Source organism: Callospermophilus lateralis, chromosome 3 (assembly GCF_048772815.1).
Source record: "Callospermophilus lateralis isolate mCalLat2 chromosome 3, mCalLat2.hap1, whole genome shotgun sequence".
Classification (NCBI taxonomy): Eukaryota; Metazoa; Chordata; class Mammalia; order Rodentia; family Sciuridae; genus Callospermophilus; species Callospermophilus lateralis.
In genome coordinates, this window is record NC_135307.1 from 114,052,750 (window position 1) to 114,070,286 (window position 17,537).

The following is a 17,537-nucleotide window of genomic DNA, read 5'->3' on the forward strand; positions in this document are numbered from 1 at the left end:
ATGTTTATTGGAACAAATTCCTATTCATTTGATGGTGTCCATTTATCTGTTGTCTATGTCTGCTTTGATGTTGCAGTGGTAATGTTGAGTAGTTGCTAGAGACTATATGCCTACAAGCCCTAAATATTTAACATCTGGCTAAAAAAATTTTCTGATATTCATTCTATAAAAATTTTTTTTTCTTAAGAAAAAAATCTTGATTCAATTTTGGTATAAATTTACTGTATAAACATTTTAGTTGAGGTGAATTACACAAATATGTAATGATCCTAACTGTGTGAACTCATTCAGGCATTGTGGAATATTTTTAATTTTCAAATTAAACAGTGAGATTTGATATCTGTCAGATAGAACAAAGTACTAGCTCAAGATGGTTTAACATTTTAACATTAGGTCATGTTATACTCTTTTCTATCACATCATACCCTTACAAAGCTGAGTTTTCAGTGTCATTATGACAAAAACTATGCCCAAACCAGTGTGGAAACAGGGAATAAGGGTGGCAATGTCCAATCTGATGCTTAGATCTGATGTTTGAGAAGTTATGAAATGTCCTACAGATTACACACATTACATTGGTAAATAATTGTGATTATTTAATAATGGTTTTAATATTTTTTTCTTTTGATTCACATATATTATTTTTTCCAAATGGCTACTAAGTTGCTTAGTTAGTTGTTTGGATCTCTCTACTTAGTAAGTGGAGCTGCTAATATTCATTTGGCCTAAAAGCACTGTGAAAATATTCCTGATGAAACTTTTAGGCCCCATGAACTGAGAGGTTCTGTAATAGGGTTGTAGTAGACACTAAAAATGACAATATCAGATTCATAGTTTGTGCCTTAGAATTAATTACAGTCCTCCAAAGAAGCCATTGAGCTATAATTTGCCACTCCTTGATCTATTACAGAGACAGGATTGTAGCCAGATGATGATGCAAAATGACAATCCAAGTTGGATAAGACAGCTAGATCACATGTGTGCATGTTTGTGCATATTTATATATATGATATATTCATACATATGTATATATATGCACATGCTTACATATGCTTACATACACACTTATATGCTTATATACATATTCTTACATGTGTACATGCATGGACACCCTAAATGATATTGAAGAGCAAAGCAACTCCTAAGTCTGCCCAAGAAACAGGAAAATTACCAAAGGAGAATATATCTGTGGAGAACAAAGGTATGCAAAATGCAAAGGGGTGCTGAGAGAATATAGCAACTGATGGAAGTTGAATATGGCTAAGAGTTGAGTGTACATGCGGAGAATATTGGGAGGCAAGCCCACTACAGGCAAGGGATAGGGCATTTTATATCATTATATAGTTTATACTTTTGTCTTAATCATAATAGGAAGAAACCCTTGAAGAGTTTGAGGTAGGTAAAATAGTTTGCCTTTTAAAAATACTGTCCAGATGGGTAGCAGCCTGAAGGATGAATTTGGAAGGATGGGATGGGTGACAGGAAGCAAGAGATTAGTCAGGGTAAGAGATTCTAGGCATCTGATTCAGCGGAATAATAAGAAATAAGATGATGCTATCTATTAAGGCTTCAAATTCTATCTTCCTTTAGTTATTTCTTCTAGGAAGAAGGGGCTTTGTCTACTAATAATAGAATAAAGGTTAATAAGATAAAAGTAAAGCCTAGGAGAGCTGAATAAATAAATTTGAATCCAGGCCCATCTAGACCAGGGGTTGACAAACTTCATCTATAAAAGATGTAATGGTTAATTTGAATTGTCAACTTGATTGGATTAAAAGGCTTCTGGGTGTGTCAATGAGGATGTGTCTAGGAATGATTGGCATGTGGGATACCAACTGAAGTGGAGACCCTCCCTAAGCATGGGCAGCACCATCCATAGGATGATGGCTTGGATTGAATAGAAGTAGGAAGAAGCAGCAGATGCAAGCTCAGTTCTTATTGAATGAGTTCTTGATTGTTGCTGTGATGGTCTGAGGATATCAGACTACTGCTTTTTCATTTTTTCAAAGTGGACTCTGCTAGTGATTCTCCAAGGAGTTTCCAAAAGCCTTAGGGCTCGGACTAAGGTAGCATCATTGATCCCTCTTGTTCTGGGGCTTTAGTCTCTTGCACTGCTGCAGCTACTGGTTCTTCCAGCTCTCTAGCCTGCAGATGGCCATTGTGGACTATCCAGCTTCTGGTCACGTAAGCCAACCTAATAAGTCCCCTTTTTATAATTATACTTCTTGTTGACTCTGTTCCTCTAGAGAACCCTTTCAACAGAGACTGTATTAGCTCACAAAGCCTGAAATATTTACCTTCAAATCCTTTGTGAGCTAATACAGTCTCTGTTGAAAGTACTTAACTTTCCCATTGCAATGTAAAAGGAGACATGAACAATACATAATTTAATGAGCATGGCTTTATTCAAATAAAGTGTTATTTACAAAAACAATTGACCTGTGGACTAGAATTTTTCAATCCTTGATCTAGAGCACTGAATAAATTGCTAGACCATTAGAGAGGTAAACTTTGATAATAATAGAGTAGCCAAGGATTAAGGTGAACTAATCTGTTTTTTAATCACAAAAGAAAAAATATAAACTCTCCAAATTATGACAATCAATATTATAAAAAATATAAACTCAATTATTAAAAGTTGGTTTTAAGTACTTAAGGAATTGATCACTAGGAGGCAGCATTAGTTCATTAAAAGCAATCCATGCAAAACAATTAGTTTCCTATTTTAAACTTTTAAAACTTATAAAATTGATATAGTATCTAGACATATTTATGAGTACATTATAAGGCATACATACCATGTGATGATCAAATCAGGGTAATCTATTAATAGACCCTTTCAGAGAAGTGTTGCTGATTGTGTTTTGATATTTAAGCAAAGTATTTGGAAAAGTCTTTTTTGACATCATTTTTAATAAGTTGTATGACAACGTGGTTAAGTTGACAATTTTTCAAGTTTATCTACAAAACATGAAGGAATGGATTGGTGCCAGCCTTTAGAAAATCTGTACCAACATGTGATGAGGGGTTTTCCTCTTGCCTGTTTTATTCAACATTTTTGTTAAGGTCAATATAAGAAAATTTTAATGTTACTCTGTTAAAGTGTGTAAGTGACAGAAACTGAAGACATTAGAGATCCTCTTATATTGTTTGATCAAATCAGAATCAGAATCCAAAAGTAACCCAATAGTCTAGGATAGGGCTTGGCAAATTATAGCCTACAGGCCAGATTTGTTCTGCATCCTGCTTTTGTTTAACTGTTAAGTAGTTTTTATAGTTTTAAAACATTGTTTTTGTTTTTTTAAGGGAGAACAGAGAACAATATAAGATAGAAATCTTAGATAGCCCAGAAAACCTAAAATATTTACCATCAGACCCTTTACAGAAAACGTTTACTGACCCCTCATCTAGAAAAATAAACAGAATTTAATAATTTTTTTAAAAAAAGATAAATTGAAAATATTGAGCTTTACCTCATACTAACAATCTGACAGAACAATTTTCAGCACAAATGCAGGGTTGTGGAGAATGAGATTTAGCAGTTGTGTGAAAATAATGCATTAGAATTGATAAGCTCAACCTGAGTTAATTACAAGATGTGATTGTTAAAAGCTAATGTTGCTTAAAATAATATTCATTTATAGAAATAAAGAAATTAGGAAATGAAGACAGTCATTCCATTTTTTTCTTCAATAGTCAGATTACACCTGAACTATTAGTTTTAGAGGGGTGAGAGAGAGAGAGAGAGAGAGAGAGAGAGAGAGAGAGAGAGAGAGAGAGGGAGGGAGAGGGAGAGAGAGGGGGGGGAGAGAGGGAGATTGATTCAGACAGTCTGAGGAGTAGAACAAGGGTCATTATACAGAAAATTCTGAGAAGTCAAATTTTCTTCCTTTAATTTCTAAGGCAGCATTTTGGGAATGCAAGCACAATTCTCACAATTCTGAAAGAGAAACAATGTCAAAGTTTTTACCTCAAATGCACATTTAATTGACTTAATATGAACATGTTTACATTTTACTCACCGCCCCCCCCCAAGAAAAATGGAATAACTCATTTCAGATAAAAGTAAGTTTCTTCTTTTGGTAGACATTACTAATACTCACTGATGATTTGGTTTCTCTTCCTTTTTTTTTTTTTTTTTTTGGTACTGGGGATTGAACTTGGGCACTCAACCATGAACCACATCCCTGGCCCTATTTTGTATTTTATTTAGAGATAGGGTCTCACTTAGCACCTAAGTTCCTTAACACCTCGCTTTTGCTGAGGCTGTCTCAGCCACCCGAACGGCTGGGATTACAGGCATATGCCACCGAGCTCTCCTTATCTTTTTGACATGTGGAAATGTGGTATTTCTACACCCTTTTGAAGTTATGTGTTGCTGTGTAACTTGCTTTGGCTAATGAAACATGAGCAGAAGTACTATATCTCATTTTCAGGCAGATGCATTTAAAAGCCTGTGCAAGATTCTCTGTGCTTTCTTCCTGTGGTCATTATGGAAATATACGTTGGGTTGAAGATATCATCAAAATAATAGTACCCAGGAATATTCAGCCACTACATTGAAGACATTTGCAGTAGTGTTTGCATGTTCAAAAATAAACATTTCTTATTATAATCCAATGTCAGTTTTAAAGTTGTTACAGCAGCATAACCTATTGTGTTTGGGCTTTTCAACCTCCTGCTAGTATTTAACAGCTAATTCCTGGCCCAGTAGAAGTCAGGTGATGTGGCTCCTAATCCTTGCTTTAACACTACCTATGATCCTGGAAAAATCAGTTTTCTCTGCTAAAAGAAAAATAAGGCTATCTCTTCTAGACCAAAACACTATGATTTTTAAATCTATTTCAATGTTTTATATATTCAAGGAAAACAAAGGCAGTTATTCTAGAGTATGTGGTTAAAATGCATTGCCTCTTTATTTTAAAAATTCCACATAGTAAAGGACTACTATTTATTTTGGAGCAAAACTTCTCGTATACATTGTTTGAGAGCTGCAGTAATCTGCTAGCAAAGTATAATCTAGGTTATCAAACACCTATTAAATCATTGCATTGCTTAATTAACTTGAAATTATTTCTATATTGGGTCTTCATGGTCAAACTAAAATAAGGAAAAAAGTAGGTTTTTTTTGTTTTTGGTTTTTTTTGTCCAAATCTTTTCCCTTTCTTTTGCTACATAAAGAGTATGGCTTTTGTCCCAGATACTGGAGTGGACTATTATCATGAAGGTGCCAGAATTTTACAGGTTTTTTCCTTCTTACCAACAGATTTATAGCTTATCTTCATAATTAGAGGTTTATTTTTGTTTCTAAATTTAGTTATTTCATAATTATTTAAGCTGAAATGCAGCCATCAAATGTAAAAATTCCTTAAAACACTCAATATTTAAATTGATTGGTAAAAATCCAGTTTTCCAAGGTTTAGATTTCCTTTTAAAGCCCTACTGCCTTTAATAGAAGTTGAAATTCTTTTTGAAAATCTGATGAAATCATCTCTTAAGTATGTGTAGTACGTGATCCATACAGTTTCCAGTACTGCTTGAAATTGGCTCTTTGAATAACCAATCTGTTTCTAGTTCACATTTTATAGATGAGTCAACACTGAACATCAGTATATTTTTTTATCTTTTAAGAAGTTTGTTCTGAAATAGGTTATACTCTATAGGTACCAAATTAGTATTTATTTAATAAAAGAATTTAATATAATCATTAAACCAGCTATTTTGTGATGCTAGGAATCAGAGTTCTGCATTTTTTATTTAGTTTATTTCTCCTCATTACCTCTATTTAGTTTTTTTAAGTTAATAAGAATTATCTCCCATTTTGAGAAAAAGCACTTGAAATTTGTCAAAAATCACATTAAATTTCCATTCCCTTTAAAACAACTAAATCAGTGGTCTAGGATGTGGCTCAAGCGGTAATGTGCTCCCTGGCATGCGCGGGGAGCTGGGTTTGATCCTCAACACACATAAAAATAAAATAAAGATACTGTGTCCACCTAAAATAACTAAAAAATAAATATTTTAAAAAATAAAATAACTAAATCATATGGTAGATTTCTAATGAATACTAATCTCACTTTTTTCATTTCTAAAATTAATTTTTTAAAATTTAAATATAAATTTATTATAAAAATACACTACAATTATCATTTCTAGCAAGACATGACTTCTGGTTCTTATCCAGGTGTTGTCACTAGCTGTGTTATCTCATATAAGTTACTAACTTCTTAGAGCATAGTATCCTCATTTCTAAAATTAGAATCTTTTAGTGGATTCTTTTCTAGTTTTCTTTTTTTAACTCTGTGATAATTAATGTTTGTGCATGTTTTAAGTGTATTTCTTTATCTATCTTAAGTCTTTGTTTTCAGAACAAATATAGTGGCCCACCTTGTAGAATATATTTTCATGTCTTCTTTGACCTTCCTTAATATATATTGGTGAGGACAAGCTAGATTTTGCTTTGGCACCAACTTCTCTAACCTCATTGGGCTAAATCAACAAGTTTATTTCAGGCTCTTAATAGTCTGCCATGGTATGTAGTCTGGGATCTGTGCTTTTTGTTTTTGTCTTTGGAGGGCTCAGTTTTCAAAGTACCCACTATCTAGAGCTTTGCTTTATTTACTAGAGTAGAGGTTAGAGAGAAAACAGCCTCATTATACTGCCTTTGAAAACTTCCACCTAGAAGTAAATATATGTCACTTTTGTTTATATAACATTGGCCAAAGCAAGTCATATGGCCATAGTTTCCTATTTCTGAGAGTATTTTCAAGGCTATCTTGAAGGAAGAAATTGTTTCCTCAAATTGGGACATCTTTTTCAATACCTATAGATCTTATGGTAATGAAAAGTAAAAAGTTAAGTGGTTGTAACTTATTAAAATTTGACATTCTTCAGGGGGAAAAGGTAAATCTGTATAACTAGGTTACAACTTTATAAAATGTACTCATTGTAAAAAATTAAAAGCTATACATAGAAATTGTGAGAGTATTGAAGTTATGACTGGTTTTTAAAAAAAATTTTGTGAACTCAACAGTAATATACTTCATAGTCTTTATTTTTTTCCAACTTTATTGAGGTATGACTGAAAAAATTTCAAAGAAAGTTTATACAAAGAAAAGATCTCCCCCTTTCTTTACTTTTTTGTTTGTTTATATTAATTACCTAGGTTCATCTCAACTGCAGAGTTTGAAGTAGAGTTAAGAATGTTGTGTTTTTAGCATAAATAAATAAATAATTTTTTAAGAAGAATTTTTTTTAAGACTTAGGAGGAAAGAAGAAAAGAAAGAAAGACATACTGACTTTTTCTTTGAGGGCATATTTCCTGTTAGCAAGTAATGTACTCCTTAAGAAGAAAACTCAGACTTTCAAGACCAAAGATATTTAGCATTAAAAAACGGTTACATACATCATAATATTTTTGTAAAAACTTTTTTTTTTTTTTTTTTTTTAGGAAGAAGAAAGGCGTATGGCATCTGTAGTAGCCAAGAAGGAGGAAGAGAAGAAGCGGGAAAGTCATAAACAATCTTTGCTTAAGGTATTTTTTCCGCTGCCTGAATCCATCAGTGCGTACACTGAAGCTAGCTAGCTAATCTATTGGAATGTTGGTTTCTAAACTTTAAATTTTGCATTACTAGACACTCCTATAACTTTTATAAGTTACTATCTATAAATAAACTTGTACTTAGGAAATGTAATATAATAAACATTATAAAACAAATGCAAAAGCTGGAACTTGAGAGATGAAAATAAATATAATAGAATTTGTAGTATTTGTTTTTATATCAGTGTATTACCTTGTGTATCCATCCCATGGCATGTGCAATTCACCTTGAATGGCACTGTAATAGACTGTCATCTTCACTGATAAATGTTACTGATACACACACACACACACACACACACACAAATTTATTTATTTATTTAATTTTTTAGTAATGGGGACTTAATCCAGAAGCACTTTACCACTGAGACACATCCTAGCCCTTTTTATTTTTTGAGACAGGATCTCTGTAAGTTGCTTGGGACCTCACTAAGTTGCTGAGGCTGGCCTTGAACTTGCAATCTTCCTGCCTCAGCTTCCTGAGTCTCTGAGTCTCTGAGATTACAGCCATATACTGCCATGACTGGCTTACCGTATGTATGTATGTGTGTGTGTGTGTGTGTGTGTGTGTGTGTATATATATATATATATATATATATATATATATATATATAGTTTTTTTCTTTAATAAGTTGTACTCCATGTATGTATACCTTTATTTTGTTTGTTTATTTTTATATGGTGCTGAAGATTGAACCCAGTGCCTAATGAGTTTTGGTACATGTTTCTGCCTTTTTACTGATTCAGCCAATGAAACTTATTCTTTCATATATTGGCATATTCCTAAGAGTTTGCCCCAAATACCCTAGTTTATAGGAAATAAAGCCATAGACAGTATTTTTAAAAATCTATAAGAGCGAGATTTCTCATTGCCATGTTCATTTAGAAAAAGTAGTGTTCCCTGTCATGCAATTGCTTCCGCCAGATACATAAGTGAAAAAGTACATAGATGAATGAATGAAGAAAATACATGCATACATAAAATACAGAACACTATTGTATGAGCTCTAGAGTATGGAAAGGAAGAATGAACAAAGAAATTCTATTGATTATTTAACTATAAGGCTTCCAGTTTCAGTAGAGCTTCCAGTTTCAGAAATCATACTTGACTTCACCTTTCAACTCAAAAAAAATTTTGTTATGTACCCAATTCAGCTGCATCTTACCACCAGCATGTGGGGAAATGTGCCATTAAATTTTTAGCAAACATTTAAAAGAATTTGGAAGTTTTAATGAAAACTTTGGAAAATAGCTGATGTTTCTCTTAAAAGTCACTAAGTAGAACTCTTTAATTATGAAGATTAGTTAGCTCTTTTAATAATAGGAGAAGCATGAGGAATCAGTAGACCTGGGTTCTAGCCCTCATTCAGAATTGGAGTCATGATAAAACAGATATTTAGCCTTTTCTAAGGATTATTTTCATGTAATACTGTATATTGATCATTAAGAAAATGGGATGGGTTGAGTAGGAAAAGATTATATAGACCTACATCTTCTGCCTTGTTTCTTTTCTTTCTATTATTAGAAATGAAGATAAATGGTATTTATGGCATATACCAGTGTGGTCTTACCTCCTGGACTGTAAATAGACTCAAATGGAAGAAGTTGAATTTGGCACCTTCAAAAATATTTATCACTTTAACATAGACTTAGCAATTGATAACAATCTAGCAATTACCAAAATCTAGCAATTACACCATAATTATAGCTAATATGCCAAATGCTTCAGTGATCTTTGAAAATAAACTATGCATTGGTTGCCACCTTTTGCCTCCGAGAATCTATAGCATTATCTAGCTTTTTTTTTTTTTTTTGGTTGCTTTTTTTTTTTTTTTTTTTTTTTTTTCCCTTGCTCCATATATATAGAGAGCCCTCTTGTGGCCTCCTGGCCAGACAGTGAACCCTGCCTAACCTCAGGATATACTCCTGTCCTACATTCCTTTTTCCTGGCCCCAATAAAATTACCCATTCTCTTTGTCTACCTGGTATTGATTTGATTTTAATAGCCCAAGTAAAAGAAGCTTAACTTTTATGGGTATAAGAAAATGTTTGCATTTTCAGAGACTATCTTGTTACAAATTTGTTAACATATCCAATAGGGTAAAGTTATTTCAGTGCCTTTTTTCTAAGCTCTGTTATCTAAACCTCAGTAAGTATATTATTCTCTGCCAAGCCCTGTCATACAGAAAGCCAAATGCATGGGTCCAGTGACCTTGGTACTGAGTAAAAATAACAGCATTGCTTAGATTAAGAATTAAGTTGGCACAGTCATCAGTAAATAACTAAAATGGTATTCCTTTAGGTAAGATGCCTTTTTATTACAGATTAGGAAGATATTGTTTTTCCAGTAGAATAGCAGAATCCTATTTGCTTTACACAAGGAGGACATTTTAAAAATATCAAGATATTTCAAAATTGTATACATAATAAGTGTTATCCATTAACTATACAAATTTGAAATATCAAATAATAGAAAAAAGAACCCATGCCTAAAACATTTTTAAATAGAGAAACAGAAATTTTAAATGTTTAATTAATTATAAAGATTAGTTAGCTTTTTTAATAATAGGAGAAGCATGAGGAATCAGTAGACCTAGGTTCTAGCCCTCATTCAATTTTTAATTTTTAATTAAGCCAGCCACATCACTTTTCATTCCTACAAAATGACACAGACACACACACACACACACACACACACACACACACATACACACACACACACGCTAGAATCTTAAAGAAATATAAAGAGGCACAACTAAAAATAATTATTCCATATGTATATAGGCACTGAGGAAATGGGCAGAGATTCTTTCTAACAGGTGAAGAAAAACAATCGGTATCACATTCAGCTGACTTTTCATTGGACGGTTATATTCTTAGGAAAGAGGAAAGAGAAAATATCTATTTTTGGCATTCTGATCTAATTGATAAACCATTTTAAAATGATAACATTTGGTAGTAAAAAAAATAACTAGAATAAGAATTCTTTATTCCAGTTAATACAGACAACATAAATGGAATTAAAATATTATAATCTATCATAATTTCCTTCAGTAACTTAGAACTGCTTTTCTCAACAGGGTTTCTGTGAGAAAATTGATCTCTAATGTCTCAAGGCAGTAGTTCTCAAAATGGGGTCTGTGAACTAGAAACTTAGCATGAAGTAGACACACAGACTCACAGGTCCTAGTCCAGAGATACTAAATCAGAATGGGGTGAGATTCAGCAATCTGATTGTAAAGCCCTTTAGGTGATTTGAGGCACTCTAAAGTTTAAGAACCACTACTGTAAAGCATCCATTGCATATAATGAGTTAATTTCTTTCCTTGTCTTCTAGAATGGTACTAGATGTCTAGAAGAATTTCAGCCTAGCAAATTTCTTTTAGTAGTCCAAACAATATTTTTTTTTCATTTTCAGACACAACAGTTTATACTGTGAAACTTGGAACACTGATCAACCCCCTTCCCCCCACACACACAAAGATTATTCTACCCTATTTGTCCTAATTATTGGGTAGGAAAACTTTAATGCTTATTAGTCTTTCTTGCTATGTTTAAAGACAGAGGCATATACATTTTTGTCAAATCAAAATTTCAGGTAGTAAATTTTCACTGTCCAGTGGTTATATGTTTATTTTTAATAAAATTCAGTTCCTACATACTAATTATATTTTGTATGTAATTTTTTCTTGAGGATGATAAACTATTATTAATATATTTGAATATACAAGATAAATACAGGTGTCTTGAACTTTGTTTTAGAATGTGTATTGGGTAACTATGTTTAAGGAATAGTTTGTTTTCAAAAGTATTGTAAGAAGGTGCAACAATATGCTCCTTGGATTCTCTTTTTAAAAATTTATATTATGTAATTCTTGTCACAATTAACTTTTTTTAATAGGAGAAGAAAAGATTAACAATTAACAACGTAGCTCGAAAGTGGGACTTGCAACAACGAGTGGCCAATATCTCTACAAACCCAGATAGAAAAGATTCTGATTCTCCTCCTCAGGACCCTTGTCAAAGTGATGGAAGCACCATTTCTGCGTTTCCAGAAGAAACAGGGTATGAAATGGTATTCTCTCAAGATACTAGTGTCGTTAGAGAATTGAATTTGGAGTGGAGATGGGGAAACTTTTCATGTGTAATTATTTTGAAAGAGTAGTTTTCATAAGAAAACTTACTGAAAGGGGACATTTAAATTTGTACAATGGAAAAGTTAAAAATATAAATCTGACTCTAGCATTTTCCTGATTTACAAGAATAAATAACTAAATAAATAAAATAAAAACCCTTTGGTTGTTTCCCATAGAAAAATGTCTAGATTATTTAGGACATCCTATAAGGCACTCTGCCCACCTCACCTGTGTCATCCCTCACCATTAGCCACCTTCTGGGGCTGCAGCCTTGCTGACTTTCTCTTGGTCCATTTACTTCCTACCTCAGAACCTTTCTTATAGGAACGGTATTCTGCTGTCCAGATACTACTTCCTTGCCCCATTTCACTGATCCTGCCCTGACTCCAACAGAGGTCTGTTTGATCCTTATATTCTCCAAATACCTTCTCTAACTTTAGAGACTAGATCAGTTATTTCTTCCTTAGTACTTACTATAGCCACAATTAAATAACTAGTTGGTAATTAGTTAGTTCATATCAGTGATGTCAATACAAACTTCATAAGAAAAGGAAATCTTGATTTTCTTGTTGTATCCCTAGCAGAAAGCACAAAATCTTACTCCTTAACAAGTATTAGTAAGCAAATCAGCATAAAATCTTGAGTATTTACTCCAGCTGTGGCCTGTATATTCTGTTTCTTCTAGTGGCTCCACACCTCTTTCTTGTATCATAGAATGAGCAGTTCTAACTACATTGTCTGGATTCTACATATTTAATTTACTCTCAAGAAAGCATATTAGAATCAAGTAAATGAGAGGGACATAAAGTGTGTGAGTGTGTGTGTGTGTGTGTGTGTGTGCGCGCGCGCGTGCACGCGTGCCCATATTTTTTATGGTGTATATATAACTTAAATATATATACATAATTTAACAGTAAAACTAAAAATAAAAGATAGAATACATTTAAGTTTTAATTTAGTGAAGTACATTTGTTTTATTACCTTAACCAAATGTTGAAACACATTTCAGACTAAATATAGTATGGCTTTCATTCAGAGTTTTAGTGAGACTTCTTAAAGCCATTCACATACAAAGAATGTATCAAAGGAAATAATTTTGGAGGCATTAAAATAATGTTTTTCAAATTTTCTGGAGTGAGAGTCTACCATATTTTTAGACAAAATTTCTAAATTTTAATTATAGGATTATCATATTAATCAATGTATTTCCTCCAGCTCAGTAGGGAAACCACATGTAAGAGCTGTGTCAGCTAAAAAAATAAGGCTGAAATTAAAAAAGAAATTCTGATTGATGATTTATGTAATATACCACTCTAAATAGCCCTCAAGCTATTTTTAACACCGTTTAAATATCAAAATATAATTTTACTGAATTAGAACTGTAACATTTTATAATGTTAAATGTTGTAGCATCAGATTTTAGATTTATAAAATAATACACATCAGTACTATTTCTGATTTTTTAAATGTTTTTTCTACTTAAGGTTTTCCAGTTCTGCATTTATTCAAGTAATATTGCCATGTGTTATCCTAAAATTTTAATAAGATTTTTGAAAGTTCTTTAATACACTGAATTTATTTTTATAGTACTGGTAGTTAGATGGGGGTCTAATCTGATTTATTTTAATTAGCAAGTCAATTTTCTAGTAGTCTCTCTTAATTTAATGTTTTTAATGACAATACCGTCTTTATGTTAAATACATATATGAATATATTTGTGTACTGCCTATTTCATTCTATTAATGTACTTATCTGTTTTGGCATCAAAATTCTTTTTTTATGGCATCAGTTTCTTTTTATAGTAGTTTTGCAGTAAATTTTAATAACTAATAGGGGAAGTTCTTTTTAATTTTCAATTCTCACACACCTGCTCTTCCATATAAACTTTAACAATCATTTAATCTAAACATAAATGTTGAGAATCTTATTTTAAATACATTGATTTATTAATTTCAGAATAACCTTGTTACAATGATAGCATACTTTAAGAAATATGGAATGTCTCTCCATTTTTTCATGGTCTAGTTGATTTCAGAGGGAGCTAAGTGACAAAATATTGAAATGTTAAAGGAAAATTCTGAAGAACTAAATCAGGTTAGAGATGCTGAAATCATAGCAACTACAGTCTGAATTGCTGAGTGAGTTTGATCTGGAAGCACATAGTAACCTGGGATAACAGTAGAGAAGACAATGTCTGATAAAGAGCAAGGAGGTAAGGGACTGAGGATGAGAAATAAAAAGCCCCAGTGGGGATGACAAAAGGATAACAATGATGGGTCTGGAGCCACAAGAAGGCAGATTAGAAGAAAGCTGTATTTATTATTGCTCCATGCCCCGGGATTCAAGCAGCAGGAATACTGCTTCTCTGCCAGGTGGGTGAAAAAAGGGATTTCACTAAAACTCAATATTGAGCAGTCTGAGTGTCTTAGAGACTTAGAAATTTGGGGTACATTAAACCAAGAAGAAAGACAACATTGGAGCCAAGCTACTAGCAGTAGCAGTAGCATTAGCACAGAAGGAGGGAAAGTGCTGAGAAATACAAAGGATAGACTTAGTGTGGAAAATCCTGAGATCTGAGGGGCAGTCTGCCCTAGGCTGATCCAGAGATTGTACTGCACATTATACTGGTACATGAAAGGTGCCTCATTGTTGAGATGGGCAAAAGGTGTGACTTATGCAGTAGGGGGAGAAACAAAGAATGTCCACGCACTTCTGTCCTAGTCAATGCTTTATTCAATCAAATCACCAAATACAATTTCACTCCATAGGTTCTTAATCAAGAAAATGACAATTCTTAATGCTAGGCACTGCAATAGACAATCAATTCACAGCAAACAATTCTAGATTAATTCTAAGCACTGCAAACACACTTAATCATGACAGACTAATGACAGATGTTCCCTCTGCAAGTTCAAGTATCAGATCAAAAGTCTCAAGCCTTAGGCTTTAAGTCCAGCAGATGCATGCTCACTCAGACTGCATCACGGGTCAGGAACCAAGGCAGGCTTCTCCTGGGGTGGAGCTTATGTCCGGTTGAGGAGGGGGTAGTAGGGGGAAATTGCGGCTCTCACCAGGGTCAAGATGTGGCTGTAGGAAAATGCAGAGGATTAGCAAATGCTGATTTAAATGTTGAGATGTCAGTCCAGGTCCTCATCAGGCTCTCAGTCTGAGGGCATCATTGTTAGCTAAATGTCTGTTCATTTGCTCCATTATTTATACTAAATTTGGGGGCTTTTGACCCCTCTTTCAGTCCTTATCAGCTGCCACTGGGTTTTTCCAATGTTGGGTCATTTGCCTTGGGGTTAAAACATCTGGTCTGGTGGTCCCCACCCTGATATTTTCGCCTTTCCCTCTTATCTGGCAAGGACAGCCTGCCAGAGACTTCATTCTGAATTTATCAGGGTGGGGGGAAGTGACTTGTTTGTGCCTGAGGGCCATACTGGAGGGCTCCGTTAAGTGTGCCTGGTTAGACTGCAGGTTTCAAACTGGAGTTTTTAAAATGGAGTTGCTTAGGCTCAGGCCTAAGGCCATCTTCACATTCATGTTTCCCAATTTCCCCTGAGAGCCAGGAGCCATACTGAGGTGACTCACCAAGGCTTTGGGAACTGGGAGATCTAAACTGTTTCCTTTACATGGTCCTGCTGGGCACCTGCCACATGACCTAGGCTGTACCTAAGAAAATGAGAGTTAAACAGGCTTGGAGAGTATTTTACTCAGGGTAACACAAGTCAGAAAGGCCAAGGGGAGCCCGACTCTGTACCCACTTTGAGTCTGGCAGCTTACAGAACCAGTTGAAGCAGGTCGGAAATTTGAATGGGAGCTGTGACTACACTCAGGGATTAAGCCCGGGAAGCCTGGAAAGGCAGTATCTGTGGGCAACAGAAGCCACAAAGGATTGGCTCCCCCGCTCCACAAGTGAAACCCAGAGAATCTCCTAGGATACAGCTCCCAGTGGAGACTGGTAACTGCCAGGCTCTAGAGGTTGTTGATTTAATATCTCTGGAGCAGTCACCACCCAACAAAGCATCTGGGGACTGACTAGACCTAAGCCCCATCTTCTTCAGGAGCTCCACCTATGGGATTCCTCTCACAGAACTCTGTAGCAGCCCCACCCTGGGACTGCATCCATCAGGTTGTTGCAGACCAAACCCAGCTGAAAGTACTTCCCATCCCACCCTGCCTCATGCTACTAACCAGGGATGCTGAGAATTTTTTAACTCCACCTGGAAACTTAATGAGCAACATGAAAAAAACGACAGCCCCTGCTCTCGTGTTCAGTACCTATCTCAAGAAGAAACAGAAAGAAAGATAGTTGGGCAGACAGGGAACATATATTTTCATTGACTATTTTGACAACCTCAATGGAAATGATTCCTTAATTTTTCATCAAGGATGTCTTTCTCTCCCTCTATCCCCACCTCTCTCCTGTGTGTATGTGTGCCTGTGCGCTCTCTCTCAGTGGCTCATGAACATTTATAATATTCATATTTGTTTCTTTTTTCTCATTTATAGCATTTTTGTAAGGTAGTCATTTTTCTTTGTCTTTGAGGGTTAGTGGTTTTGATTAGTATTTTTGTCTATTTCCCTTGTTTCTTTTCTTTTACTAACAGCCAAATTCTATTGTTCACTCTTTCATTAATTTTTTATTTCTATTTTCTCTCCTCCTCCCTCATGACTATAACATCCTACATCACTTCTGCATTCTCCCTGTTAATCTTTTGAAATTGCAAACTCTTTTCTACCCACCTTTCTGTTATTCTTTCCTTTTCATTAACTCTATTATTAACATCTTTAAGCAATAACTAGCTTATATAATGCCTGCTAATGCTGTAGGAACTGTTAATGCTATAGAAGTCATAGATGACACATGATGTTTGAGTTTATGCCAGACATAATACATGATAACTTTCTGTTTTTACTGATGGGAATTGCTGACCATATCATTTATTTATTGTGACATTGTAGATGTCATAGTAGGAACTACATATTTAGTTTAATGCTATATATTCTTTGCATTGTTTGTTATTATTTGTCTCCCCCTAATCTGTGAGGTACTGGAAACCTACAGGGATACTATAAGTTCATAGGGTAGAAACTCTACTGCTTCAGATTTGTACTGATAATTGGGTAGGTAGACACACAAACAACATGAAAAAGCAAGGAGAACCATCACAATGCAAATATCCTCAGTAACAGACTCCATTGACACCACAATGGAGAAAATGTCAGGGAAGGAATTTAGAACAGTTCATAATTAAACTGTTATATGAAGTAAAAGATGATGTAAGGAATGAAATCAGAGAGAAAATAGAAGAAATGAAAGATCATTTCAATAAGGAGATAGAGATTCTGAAAAGAACCAAGAAGTACTCAAAATGAGAGTAAAAAAACAAATTAAAGGGGCTGGGGTTGTGGCTCAGTGGTAGAGCGCTCGCCTCACATGTGAGAGATCCTGGGTTCCATCCTCAGCAACATATAAAAATAAATAAACAAAACAAAGATATTGTGTCCATGTATAACTAAAAAAATATTTTAAAAAAACACAAAAATTCAGTGGAACGCATTGCCAGTAGAATAGACCACTCAGAAGGGAGTTTGAGGCAATGGAGAAAAAGTATATGATCTTGAAAATAAAGTTGATCATGGAGAAAGATATTAAGGGACAATGAACAGAATTTTCAAGAAATATGAGACAATATGAAGGTGATTTTAAGAGGAAAATTCATGGCATTGAACTCATACAGTAAGGAATATAAGGATACCAAATAAAAATCTAACATTATATATCACAAGACCCTAGA

The 17,537-nt window shown here is 34.2% G+C and overlaps 1 protein-coding gene across 2 annotated transcripts in view; it reads left to right on the plus strand.

Moving 5' to 3' along the window:
• Positions 1 to 17,537, plus strand: part of Lrrc49 (leucine rich repeat containing 49) — a 180,098-nt gene that overhangs the window by 112,016 nt on the left and 50,545 nt on the right. For both annotated transcript variants that reach the window (XM_076848673.2, XM_076848674.1), the window contains 2 exons: positions 7,451 to 7,534; positions 11,502 to 11,665. In XM_076848673.2, the coding sequence (XP_076704788.1) occupies positions 7,451 to 7,534; positions 11,502 to 11,665 (248 nt within the window). The remainder of the gene's footprint in view (positions 1 to 7,450; positions 7,535 to 11,501; positions 11,666 to 17,537) is intronic.